This window comes from Vitis riparia, chromosome 18 (genome assembly GCF_004353265.1).
Source record: "Vitis riparia cultivar Riparia Gloire de Montpellier isolate 1030 chromosome 18, EGFV_Vit.rip_1.0, whole genome shotgun sequence".
NCBI classification, from domain to species: domain Eukaryota; kingdom Viridiplantae; phylum Streptophyta; class Magnoliopsida; order Vitales; family Vitaceae; genus Vitis; species Vitis riparia.
This window is the reverse complement of record NC_048448.1, coordinates 35,700,668-35,714,522: the sequence shown is the minus strand read 5'-3', so window position 1 is coordinate 35,714,522 and position 13,855 is coordinate 35,700,668. Positions and strand designations below refer to the sequence as shown.

Here is a 13,855-nt window from a genome sequence, read left to right as displayed (position 1 = left end):
ATCGTGCCGTCTAGCATGACTCCTAAGTGTTGTCTAGCACAAGGCATGTTCAGCACCAGCACAAGAACCATGTAGCACTATTCGTCCACCCAAAGGTACCAAACAGATACAAACCAATCAGACATTATGTATTCATGTCTGCTAAGCATTAACTGTAATTGACATTAAGTTCATTGATTGATGCAACCATTACGAGGTTAAAACGCCAAACTTCAAGGTTCATCAAGGCACAATATTCATTATGAGCCGACAACCATTGACATTAAAGACGGTAACATGAAATCAAAGGTATAATTAAGGCACCTAAGAAGATGTTATATTTGAGTAAGGATAAATAGCCCTTCTTCATCACAAGAAAGGTATGTTGCTACTTTTTCCAAAAACTTATTTTGCTCAAATCTACCATTTTTGACTTAAGTTTTGCATGGATATGTCCGAAAAATCTCATCCTAACATTCCTTTGTGTAGGTTTAATCGTACACAAAGGCTAGTCAAATCCTTCTTTATTGGTCATGCACCAACAAATAATATGTATTTTTATGTATTACAAAAAGATTCACAAAATGTTTTTCATATTTTAAATTTCTCATAATTATACCTAAAAATACTTCAAATATATTTTTATTTTAAGATACTTCGTTTTGTCTGAAATACATGCCATCTCTTTTGATGCCAAATCCTCAAAGAACTATTTTTAATAATATATATATATATAACTAAACTTTTTGGAAGCTTGGAATAAAGGATAGCAAAATTAAAATATTTGAAAAAAAGTTGACCAACTTGTAATTTCATAATGCAAAAAGATTCAAAGCTAGTAGCTGGAAATTACATTTATAACCTTGGATAATAAATTTTTTTTTTTTTTTTTTTTTTATTGTTCATATATTTTTTGACCACTTTGTATTTCATATGCAAAAGATTCAAAGCTAGTAGCTGAAATTACATTTATAACCTTGGATAATGAAAATTTTTTATTTTATTTTATAAAAATAAATTGTTGTTATAAATTGTTCATGGATAATTTAATTTCAAATAACTCATAGTTATGTGTTACATAATTTGGTTATTTATTTTTAAGTTATGTTTGGTGCCTGAGAGAGTAATAAGGAGTGAAAAAAAGACTAACAAAAATGATTTTCTCATTGTTAGTTTTGCTACAAAAATGTGAAAGAAAACAAAATATATTTACATTAATTAGAAACTTATATATTTTTAAACTATTTAATTTTTATGTAAAAAGGTTAAATAAATTGAATTGGTTCAAAGTAGCATTTAAAAAAATAATTTATTAACTTCTATTTTTCCTTTATATTTTCTTTGTTTTGCATTTTTCTTAACTACATCATCATTACTATCATACTCTATATGATATAACCTCATGTTATCGTCATCGTAGCACTTGTTCAAAGTTCAAGGGTACGTGCATCATACAATCAAAAACACGGATTTTAGCTTTGGGAAGTCATACTTCTCATCACATGACCTGTCATTCCCATGCATATGTATTCCTTTGGTTGATAATCTCATGTGTGGCCTCTGCTCGGACCTGGCTAGACCCAACACCATTGTCTCGAAAGACTTTCATCACCATAAACATGGCATAAATAGATATTATATTATATGAATCCATTACACATTATTGGTGCACGACCAGTAATGTCCTTTCTGATTAGCTTCCTCCAAGTGAACGACAAGTGTATCTGCAATAAGGAATACCTGGATGGTTTTTCTGAACATGCTCCTTTTTGAAGTTTAAGTTAATTTGGAAGAGATGAACAATCTCTTCTTAGAGAGTTTTTTCATACTTGGGTTTTGATGCCTGATGGCTATTTACCCTAACCAAGTGGCAACGTTTCCCATACATCTTTATTGCTTTAAATGCCAATAATTGGCTTTATGAATAACAGTTTTTGGTTTAAAGTCTGGCATTTTTGTCCATGAATGCTGCTAGCGTGTTGGTTCAGTATTTACTGCCAGTATTCATTGCTTGAATGATGTCCCCATAACATTTTGGCCATCTGTAGTCTAGACGGGGAAAGGGATTCATGCGAGACAGACGTGGGGATCCCACATATATTATGCATGAAATTAATACCTTATCTAAACACATTCCAAAGCATGATCTAAACAAACATGATCGTACATCCTTGCTTGGGGACTTGACCAGTCTCTGAGTCTGAAAAATTGGTGGAAAACCAAGTTGAATGGAACCCGAAAGCTTAACTCAAAATTAGAACTGAACTTGTAATGAGCGACCTGCCTTGATCAGTTAGGATCAGTTCAGTGTTGGGCCATCCACCTCGACGTACTGAGATTTTCAAATCCAAGGCTCGATGAATAGGATTCTGCAATTTGCCTGCACTAAATTAACTTGTTTAACAAGATTTTCACTTCATCAAAACTAATACCATGCTCAAGAACAAGGTATGATCCATGCAGATGCAATAAACAAGGTAAGTTGGAAGATTGTATTTAACAATATTAGCTAGATGGGTTGCCTATGAGCATATGGGCAGTGGAATATAATGGTTTTTGGTCCATTGAGAATTAATTCTTCACATCCAAAAATGAAAAAGAATAAAAGATACTTCAATCTTTTTGCTGCATGAACTTCACGAGGAGAGGGGAGAACTTACCAATAAGTCTTGAAGTATTCAGAGAGAACTTTTCAGGAGCAGAAGCTTAACCATGGTCATTGGTGGATCTTCTCAACCTTCAAGGCATGGTTGCTGACCTACCTCAAAGCTATCACTTTCAACTCCAATTGGTCCTTCATGATCAAGGCTTTCGGCAAGAAGATTATCATGTTGATCAGATCAAGCATATATAAGATGAACTCCACATTGTTTCACCTTTAGAGGTATTCCACTGTGATAGCCTTTAAATGAAGCAGTCAAGTGACCCCATTCATTGGAGAGGTACTTCTTTTTAAGCGCAACCTTTGGATAATACCTTATCCACACTTGCTTGGATGAACCACCATTAAAGTAGCATTCACAAAGGGGTGGTGCAAATGCAAGAAAATCTACCCCTCCAATTTGATCAGTCAATTTACATTCTAAACGATAAGCGTATGTTGCATCAATTGGGGAACTCTCAAATTCATCATCAGATTCATTCTTAGGTGAATGAGCATATTCCTTCTGAGATTTATCATTAAACTTATTCTCAGATTGCTTCTCAAATTCATGGCAAGATTCAGCATCTAGTTGAACATAGACCGTACATAAAGCAAATCCTAGAAACCCCTTATCCTTGTACCAATTCATAGGAAGCTCTATTGTTACTGCACTTCCTTTCTGATAACCGAACCACTTCAGAATTGCTCGACTTCCAGAAGTCAGAATATTAAATCCCCTGGTGACATTGGAAAATGGATCGTTCTCTGGACAAGACAAATAGCTCCTTGATTCCAACTCCTGCAAAAAAGTACCATGTAAATCACATGTCTAGAGTAATAGTTGTGTTCCATGAAAATCATATCTGAATTTCCCATTTGAAGTTATTGAAAACAGAAGGCCGCGACTGCCTCCTCCATGGTGACAATGATGGAATCGACAAAGTCTTCAGGCAGATGCAGTGGTGTGCATCTACACAGTTTCTACTTGATGGAAGCTCTGGGAGGATTTGAAGCCTCTTGCAGAGGCTCAAACTGAGGAATCTTAGACAAATCACCCCAGATTGCTCGTTGTATTCTTAAGGAATAGAGGTTTGCGTTTTGAATGGCGTTTGATACCAAGAGTCCCATGAGAACCGAAATCACTGTCCTTCCAGATATCAATTGATGCATGTAACTCTTCTATAGTTGTCTTATCCAAATAAAGCTATTTCAAAATTTCCATCTTCCCTGTAATTTCTGGAAACCTCTTTAGGTTTCAACAGCGAGTGTAACAGAGACTTTTGAGGTGTTGCAACTTACTAATACTACCAGGAAAACCTTCAAGGCTAAGGCTTTTGCAATGTGCCAAATTCAAAACTTCAAGCACTGTCAGATGTCCAATTGATGAAGGTAGCTCTTTTATAGTTGTCTCATCCAAATGAAGCTCTTTCAAAATTTCCATCTTCCCTGTAATTTCTGGAAACCTCTCTAGGTTTGAACAGCCAGAACACTTGATGTTCAAGACATTTCAACTCACAAATGCTACTTGGAAGACTCCTAAGCATTTTGCATCCTGTCAAATTCAAGAGAAAAAGAACTAATAAATAATTTTAACATTGATGGGTGAGCTTTAAGCAAAGTTTTACTACCTTTAGGTCATGCTTGATTGACAGGAGAGGATATGTATATTTTAGGATATCATATCCTATTAGAAAGGATATGATTTCCAATGGAATATGATATTCTAAGTTAGCATATCCAATAGGATATATCATGTTATATTTAATTTGTGAAATAAATAAAAATAATATAAATGTATATTATTTTCAATATTTAAAATAAAAATTATATTAGATTCCGATATTTTCTATTTAGAAAAATGAAATTTCTCTTATGTTTAACAATATTTATGATTAAAATATTTAAATTTTATAAATAAAAATTTTATATTATTTTATTCAATATATAAGAATAATTTATATGTCATATTTAATATTATTTAATAAATATTTTTTTAGTTTTTCTTTTTTAATCATAAATTTAATTTATATTAAAAAAATTATTTTACAAAATGTGTATATAAAAAAATAAAAATAAATAAAAATTGATAAAAAAAATAAATTTGTAATTTATGGGATATGCATATCTCATATCTTAGCATGAAATTAACATATCTCATGTAAAAAAGATAATAATATATATATATATATATATATATATATATATATATATATATAAAAGTGGATAATATATTCTACCATTTATCCTATTCCATATTTGATTGAACATATGAAAGAATAAGTGATAAGATGACTTATCATATCTTATCGTTAACCAAACATGAGATAGGATATAATAACCTCTCTCTTATCCTATCCCATGTTATATCTGGTCAACCAAACGTGACTTTAAGAGTTAGTGTTTTCAATGTTGGCATAGATGAAAATTTTGAGATTTTTCCGAGATTTTGACAATAACTGAGATTCATGACCTTCAACTTTCCATGAATTTGAAATAAAATAAAATTTTTTTAATAAATAAAATATTTCATGAAATTCATATTAATGTCAAATAATGATTATACCTTATTCCCTTTCTATAGCTATCTTATGTTGTTGTATCTCAAGTCAAGTGAAATAAGGCTATCTCTAGGAAAATTTGGTGGCAAAGATTTCAAATGAAGATGCCCTTTTTTTTTTCTTTTCTTTTTTTTTTTTCTTTTTTTCTGTGATGCATGATGAATTTGTCTCTATTATATATTAAACCCTTTTATGTTTTAGGGTTTCATTTTTTAGGGAGTGTGGCTACAATTGAGAGATGATGAATTTTTTTTTTTTCTTGTGATGCATGATGAATTTGTCTCTATTATATATTTAACCCTTTTATGTTTTAGGGTTTTGTTTTTTAGAGAGTGTGGCTACAATTGAGAGATGATATTTTTTAGAACTTCACCATTGTAACCCTTCTCGTTCATTTTTTTATTAGTGGATTTTTGAATGTTGGTGCACTCCATGGATGTAAGGATCACATTGATCGCTGACCCATGTTAAAAATCTTGTCTTTTTCTTTATTTTTCTCTTCGTGTATGTGTATGGTTTGATTAATAGTTGCAAGATTGTATTTAACATTATTAGCTAGATGGGTTGCCTATAGGCAGGGGAATATAATGGTTTTTGGTCGATTGAGAATTAATTCTTCACATCCAAAAATGAAAAAGAAAGAAATATGCTATGAAAATCCAAGAAAGAATAAAAGCTACTTCAATCTTTTTGCTGCATGAACTTAGCAAGGAGAGGGAAGAACTTACCAGTAAGTCTTGAAGTATTCAGAGAGAACTTTTCAGGAGCAGAAGCTTAACCATGGTCATTGGTGGATCTTCTCAATCTTCAAGGCATGGTTGCTGACCTACATCAAAGCTATCACTTTCAACTACAATTGATCCTGCATCATCAAGGCTTTCAGCAAGAAGATTATAATGTTGATCAGATCAAGCATATATAAGATAGACTCCACATTCTTTCACCTTTAGAGGTGTACCATTGTGATAGCCTTTAAATGAAGCAATCAAGTGACTCCATTCATTGGAGAAGTACTTCTTTTTAAGTGCAACCTTTGGATAATAACTGATCCACACTTGCTTGGATGGACCACCATTAACGTAGCATTCACAAAGGGTTGGTCCAAATGCAAGAAAATCTACCTCTCCAATTTGATCAGTCAATTTACATTCTAAACGACAAGTGTGTGTTGCGCCAACTGGGGAATTCTCAAATTCATCCTCAGATTCATTCTTAGATGTATGAGCATATTCATTCTGAGATATATCATCAAACGTATTCTCAGATTCATGGCCAGATGCAGCATGAGTGGAACATAGACCGAGCATAAAACAAAACCGAGAAAACCCTTCTGCTCATACCAATTCATAGGAAGCTCTGTTTTTACTGCACATCCCATCTGACAACTTATCCACTCTGGAATTCTTTGACTTCCAGAAATGAAAATATCAAATTCTCTGCTGACACATGAAGGTGGTTCATTCTCTGCACAAGGCAAACAGCTCCTCGATTCCACCCCTGCACAAAAGTACCATGTAAATCACATGTCTAGATTAATTGTTGTGTGCCATGAAAATCATACCTGAATTTCCCATTTGTATTAATTGAACACAGAAGGCCATGTCTGCCTCTTCCATGGCGACAATGATGGAAACGGAAAGTCTTCAAGCAGGTGCAATGGTGTGCATCTGCATACTCTATACTTGATAGAAGCTCAGGGTGGCTTTGAAGCCTCTTGCAGTGACTCAAACCAAGGAATCTTAGCCCACAAAGTTGACTGTTAATAGCAGGAAAACTCACAAGATCATTGCAAAATGACAAATCCAAATGTTCAAGCTCTTCCAGATATCCAATTGATGTAGGTAGCTCTTTTATAGCTGTCTCATCCAGATAAAGATCTTTTAAATATTCCATCTTCCTGGTGTTGGTGGTAAGCTCTTTAGTTTTGAACAGGCACATAAACATATACTTTTAAGGTGTTCCAACTTACTAATACACTTGGAAGACTCTCAAGGTTTTCGCAATGTTCCAAATTCAAAAATTCAAGTGCTGTCAAATGGTAAATTGATGAAGGTACTCTTTTATAGCGTCTCATTCAAATGAAGCTCTTTCAAATTTTCCATCTTTTCTGTATCTGTGGAAACGCCTCTAGTTTGAACAGCCAGAGCACCAGAGACATTCAAGGCATTTCAACTCACAAATGCTACTTGGAAGACCCTAAGCTTTTTGCACCCTGTCAAATTCAAGAGAAACAGAACTAGTAAATAATGTTAACATTAATGGGTGAGCCTTAAGCAAAGTTTTACTACCTTCAAGACTTAGAATCTTCAATGCTGGCATAGATGGAAATTTTGAGATTTTTATGAGATTTTGACAATAACTGAGATTCATGACCTTCAAGTTTCCAAGAATCTGTAACCAAATAAAATTTGTTTTAATAAACAAAAAATCCCATGAAATTTAAATTAATGTCAAGTAGAAGTATAAGTAATAATGATCATACCTTATTCCCCTCCCAGAGCTGCTTATGTTGCTACGACTCAAGTCAGTAAAATAAGGCTATCTCCAGGAAAATTTGGTGGCAAAGATTTCAAAGGAAGATGCATTAGGGAATATATTTGGGCATTTTCGGAAACCTGCACTGCTGAACTGTATCTTTTGAATTTCTTCTGTCCCCTATAAACCAAAGCACAAGATAAATGAAGCATAAAATTAGCCCTAAAAATGATATAATATATTAAATTATTGAAGCTTGCTCAAACACACACACACACACACACTTATATCTTCAGCTAAAACTCAAACTAGATTAATGCATTTTGGCTCTTACCGTATTCCTTGTCAATTGAGGATACACATCCTTGGAGTCCTGCAATCTGCTCCTTTTACTAGGCTCATGGGGATTATTTTCATCAATAAGTTTTTGACCCATTTGTTGTAATAAATCATGCATGTATAACTTATTGTTTGAAATTGTTGCAAGACACATATCATGAAGAACTTGAATTCCACTTTCTGAGGCCAACCCAAGACTGTCAAGTATTGTTGAAACAGATTCCTCATCTTTCCCCTTTAAAAGGCATACAACCTTAAGAAAAATCTCCTGCTCTGTAGGAGTTAGTCCATCAAAACTTACTTTTAATTCATTGTAAATTTCTCCATGAGTGTTTTTTCTTAGTTTATGCAATATACATTTCCATTCGTTATTGTCTTGCCAAAAAGAGAAGAACCCAACACTTTAAGAGCTAAAGGATGACCCTTAACATATCCTACAACATGGTTCACAAGGCCCACATAATCTTCTTTTGGAAAGGTTTGTTTAAAGGCATGACAACTGAAGAGGTGAATAGCTTCCTCATGAGTTAATCCTTTAGATTCATATGATGCATCTAATTTAGCCACATTTAGCAAATGTCTATCTCTAGTTGTAAAGATAATTCTACTTCGGAGGCTAAACGAATCACGTAATTTAACTAAGTATTCTACTTGGCTCAACCGATCAACATCATCAACAACAAGAAGAACCCTTTTATTTTTTGTTCTTCCATGTATTCCTATTGATGCATCATCAAGTAGCTGCTGAAATTGTGATAGATTGAGATGATGACCTCTTGAATTCTCTCCAACATTTGTAAGAAAGATGGTACTCTGGAAATGATATGAGATTTTATTGTAAATAGCCTTGGCAATGGTAGTCTTCCCAATTCCACTGATTCCATTTATCCCAATCATGAGAACCTTATCCAACTTAAGATTTACCAACGACAACAATTTTTTCAAACGAAATTCCATTCCAACTGTGTCATAATCAACTTGTAGAAGCTCACAATTCAATCTTCTAAGAATATCAGTGATAATTTCCTTGATAAGCTGTGACTCATACCTGCTAAAATACAAGAAACAAGCAATGAGTTAGAATTAGTCACAAAATTAGGGATATGAAGTAGAGATAACTATGGTGCCAAGTGTCAAGCTGCCAGTTTGCTCTCCGTGTTTCCCAACTTAGCAATCTGAAACTAAAAGCTCTTCTCTATAATCCCTACTTCGGCCATTAGTAAAGGCTATCTCCCTTCTCCTTTTCTTTCATAAAGGATCCTCTCATCAAGGGAAGAATCCTCTGGATCATCAACCAGCTCACATAAAGGTTAAATCTTCTCAGCATCACGGAATTATCTTAGGAATGTAATATATTTCCTTCCTACTACATATCATCGTAATATGTTTCCTTCCTCCTCTGTATCATTTCTAAAGTGTAGATATATACTTATGTTAGTCAGTCACCAAGAACACAGCAGATTATTCCCTTGAAGTCTTCCTCCTTTATGGTATCAGAGCAGTTCCAGCAGTTACTACTGGAACTGCCATTCCTAGCACGTTAATATTTGGATCATGGAAATTACTACAACAGAGAAAACAATCTAATTTCTCCATTTTTGATTTATCACAAAACTAAAGAGGAAATATGAGAATTAAATTTACACAAGGAAATTGTTGTGAAATCAATCAAGGAATCCATGACAATGGTTACAGAGGGCAAATATCTTTTGGTCTGGATATCATGTTCTTAATTTTATGGAAAGGGCTAAATCCTAATTTAATGGGTTGAAACCATATGGAACTTATCTTTAGGTCTAATTCTTCAGAACATAACAGCAAAAATTCTATGATAATCTACCCTAAATTCATTATTATTTTTGTGGGAAATCTGTTTCAAACAGGTTTGATACAAATGAAAACTTGTTCATATCCATCCCTAAAGTCTATTTCGGTGCAAGAATTCACATTTGTGCCTCATTCAAACTCGTTGAACTAAAGTGAAGTTGGATAAAATTTCTGAAAGGAAGGTGATGAGAAGTTATAATTACTGATTGTGAAGAGGCCATCCCACTAGATTGGATGCTTCCCTCAGGGCGGCCCTCCATCTATTCACCTTCTCCTTCGTCTCCTCGGCGTCTCTTTCATGACTCAAAAATACTTCACAACTTCCGATCTGATCTCGCACTTCTGATGCATCAACATGGTAGAACACCGGCATAACCATTCGACCCGGTTTTTTCATAGACTTAATTATGGTTTCCAGCTCATCTAAACACCACCTCGAAGAAGCATAGTTCTTCGAAAATACAAGGATGGAAATCTTTGATTCTTCAATAGCTGTCAAGAATTCTGGCGCAATTTCTTCCCCTTTCTCATGTTTTCCATCGTCTCTGAAGGCATAAAATCCATTCTCATCCAAAGCTGTATAGAGATGATCGGTAAAAGTTTTACCAGTGTCTTCTCCTCTAAAACTCAAGAAGACATCGTACTTCCATTGAGGGGCAAAAGTAGAATCAACAGACGCCATTCAGAAGGGCGTGGTTGAAATATGAGGAATGTTGATAACAAGCGCGCAACAAGCACCCCATATATATATATATATCATAAGGCATGGTTTGAAATATTGGGTAGTCGAATATATTTTGACAAAAATATTGATATTGATAGGCGAGAATTATTAAAAATTTATGAAAATATTTAAAATATATATATTTTATAAGTGAAAATAGACATATTAAAATTATTTTATAAGGATAATTGATATAAATATGATTAAAGATAATGTTTATAAAAAATTTAAGAAAAAATTAATTTAATTTCCTTTCATATACTTATATTTATATTTGTATTTATTTATTTTAAAAATTAAAAACTATTTTTATTAAAACATTTTATTACATTTTAAATAAAATAAATAAATTGATTCACTTAAAATATTTTATTTTAGATTTAATTTTTAAAATTTTATTACAATTTTTTTGTAATTAATATTAATTTATTTAAATAATTGAAATTATTAAAAATTATATTAATAATTTATTTTATCAAATTAATATTAATTTATAAAATATTAGAACTTCATTCATTTTTTTACATTTTAGCAAATTTTAAATAAATTTATATTTTTAATACTTTAAAATAAAAACATTTAGAATTAAATAAAATTAGAATGATAAATATATAAAAAAATTAAAGTGAAGTGATAGTAATTTTTAAAAATAAGATTAATGAGATAAAAATAATAATTAAAAATAAAAGGATAATATAAAATAAAATGATGATATAAATTTAAATTAAAAGATAAATTGTGAAATAATAATAATTAAATAACATAGATTTTTTTTTTTTAAATGGTTTCCCAAAAAATTGGTGATTTTATCAAAAAATAGTAGAAAATCCATTATATATTATCGATAAATCAACAATTTTTTTTAAATCACCTTTCTCTTACATTCGTGGTATCGTTGAATCGTTGGCGCTCGATTCAATCTTTATATCATCAAAATATCGGTGAAATTTTATGATTTTTCAAACATCTCTAAGATTTTAGTTAAATATAATAAACTTCTATTAATTTAAAAATTCGTCCAATATCTCCTTTATTTTGAATTAAAGAATCAAATGTGTGGAAAACAACAAATGAGAGAGAGAAAAAAAAAACAATGACCAAAGATATTTATTGAAATTTCAAAAAGATTAGGTATATTTAATTAAAATATTAGAGAGGTAGGTGATATTAAAGGTTTTTAAATAATAAAAAATAAAATATTTCTTTTAAAATGCTTTTTTATTTGTTTTCTTAGAATTATTTTTAAAAAATAATTTTAAAATATATTTAAAAACTTTGAAAGCTAGTAAAGAATATTTTAAAATCTCTAACAGACTTTTATACAAAATTTTAGTTAAAATATGAAAAATAACTTTATAAAAATTATTGGAATTATTAAAAAAAATTTATAATGATAGTTTTAAAAAAAATGAAATTATCATTGGGCAGAGGGGGCAAGATTGAAGTATATTGTAATTTAAGATGTGTTTGTTTTTTGATTGGATAGAAAACATTAAAATATTTTATTTTATTTATTTAATTAAAATTATTTTATTAATATTAATTAATATAATTAAAATGAATTTATAATCCTACTTTAGTTATATTAATTGATATGAATTAGAAAAAGCCAAATGATTTTACTTTTTCTAAATACAAACAACATCTAATACGGATCACTTCAGCTGAAGATAATGTGACAGGTGGCACTTTGTTTGCTTTTCCTTTGATTCGGGTCAAAGGTGGCAGACAAGCATGAAAATGACAGTCCAAAAGATACAAAAATTAATTCATATTTTTTTGTCGCCTTCCGGTATAGGGATTCCCAAGTGCTAATGTTGGAAAAAAGTAGAGAGGACCGGCTTTGACACACGGGCTTAGCTGGACATATTTTGTATCCTTAGGAAAAAAAATCGCCACCGTCAATGTTTTCATGATTCGATGAAAATTGCATCAAAAGAATCATTGGAACACGGTTTAATAAACCGATATATTATATAAAATTTATAATAATAATAAATTAAAAAAATATATATATAATTAAAATTTTAAATAATATTTAAAAAAATTAATAGTCAAATTAAATAATAAAAATAAATATAAATATATTAATATATAGAATTTTATTAAATAAAACATATATAATATTTAATAGTCAATTTTTTTTTTTATCTCAAGTCATAAATGAGACTATGAATATGACAATTATTCTTTTATCATACTATAAAAGTCTTCATCTTTATTTTTATGAAAAAAAATATGAATAACTTTAAAAGAAAATTTTTTTTGTTTCTTTGGAAAAATTATATTCTTCATTTTGTTTTCAAGAAAACGTAATCTTCACTTTTTGTTTTCAAAGAAAAGAAATAAAAAAAGACTTATTCTTTCTCACTTTGATTTTAAGGGAGAGAGTTCTCACATAAACAGAGAAAAGAAAAAGTAAAAAACTTTTTATTTTATTATTTTAATAGTGGTAGTTACTACCATAATGGTAGTTTTTAGGTAGTTTTAGAACTCACATAAATTGCTCCATTTATTTATCCCATTTATTAGGATAGGTCACTTGGCCACTCAAACCCAACTATAACAAAATCAAAATAAGTATTTGTTTTTTAAAATAAAAACGGTGATGTACGAATTATTAATTAAAAATTATATTATTATTATTTATCATAATTTAAATTTATTTGTGGAAAATATCTTGAAAGTATGAAAAACAATTGTGGACCCAGTATTTTCGCTTGATGCGTTTTCACTCGACGGCGAAACTTGTTTTTTATTTATTTATAAAAAATTAATTTGTATAAAAGATTTGAATCGGCTCTTATTTTTGTTTTATTTTTTTTAAGGGAAAACGAAATAAGAAAGAAACCCTAAGTGTGACTCATTGTTTGAAAAAGACAGGTCTATGAAAAATCGAATCTGGGTTCGGGGGTCAGGTTACTTATTAGAAATGTACGGTAAATACCGTAACACCCCTCTAAGCCCCTAAAAATTGATCTTTATTAAATAAGGTGAAGCAAGCATGACATTTAACTAGGAAATCAATAAACATCAATACAATGACTGAATAACGAAACAAATCAAGCATAAGAATGAATAAATAAATAAAGTAGGAGTGAGAGCGTACCTTAACATCAAATAATAGTGCGTTATCATGGAAACAAGGTTAGCTCAATAACAAAATTATCGCATGTATGTCAAAGATCGAGATAAAAAAATCAAGTAATATTCATTAAACATAACAGTCAATAATCAGAAGAGAAAACTCATATATATGACCCCCACCAAAACCCAATTGATTTTGCATAAATTAATCCCAAAAATTCC

The 13,855-nt window shown here is 30.9% G+C and overlaps 1 protein-coding gene and 1 long non-coding RNA gene across 5 annotated transcripts; both read right to left on the bottom strand.

Moving 5' to 3' along the window:
* Positions 1–1,962: 1,962 nt before the first annotated feature.
* On the bottom strand, positions 1,963–6,458 carry LOC117905935. 4 transcript variants are annotated; one of them, XR_004649752.1, is made up of 4 exons: positions 5,910–6,458; positions 3,923–4,175; positions 2,640–3,422; positions 1,963–2,359 (listed from the first exon to the last, which is right to left on the bottom strand). It is a non-coding gene; the product is annotated as an uncharacterized LOC117905935 (long non-coding RNA). The 4 variants fall into 4 exon arrangements; XR_004649753.1 differs by having other exon boundaries at positions 3,932–4,175; XR_004649751.1 differs by having other exon boundaries at positions 2,640–4,175; positions 5,910–6,043; positions 6,126–6,458.
* A 1,261-nt stretch (positions 6,459–7,719) lies between these two features.
* On the bottom strand, positions 7,720–10,524 carry LOC117905794 (disease resistance protein RUN1-like). Its single transcript, XM_034818662.1, has 4 exons — positions 10,026–10,524; positions 9,044–9,046; positions 7,801–7,836; positions 7,720–7,723 (listed from the first exon to the last, which is right to left on the bottom strand). The coding sequence occupies exons 1-4, from the start codon at positions 10,502–10,504 to the stop codon at positions 7,720–7,722; spliced, it is 522 nt and encodes a 173-aa protein (XP_034674553.1). The 5' UTR covers positions 10,505–10,524.
* Positions 10,525–13,855: the final 3,331 nt, after the last annotated feature.

Coding starts and splice junctions, on each gene's coding strand:
- LOC117905794 (XM_034818662.1), bottom strand. CDS start 10,504: ATGGCGTCTGTTGATTCTACTTTTGCCCCTCAATGGAAGTACGATGTC.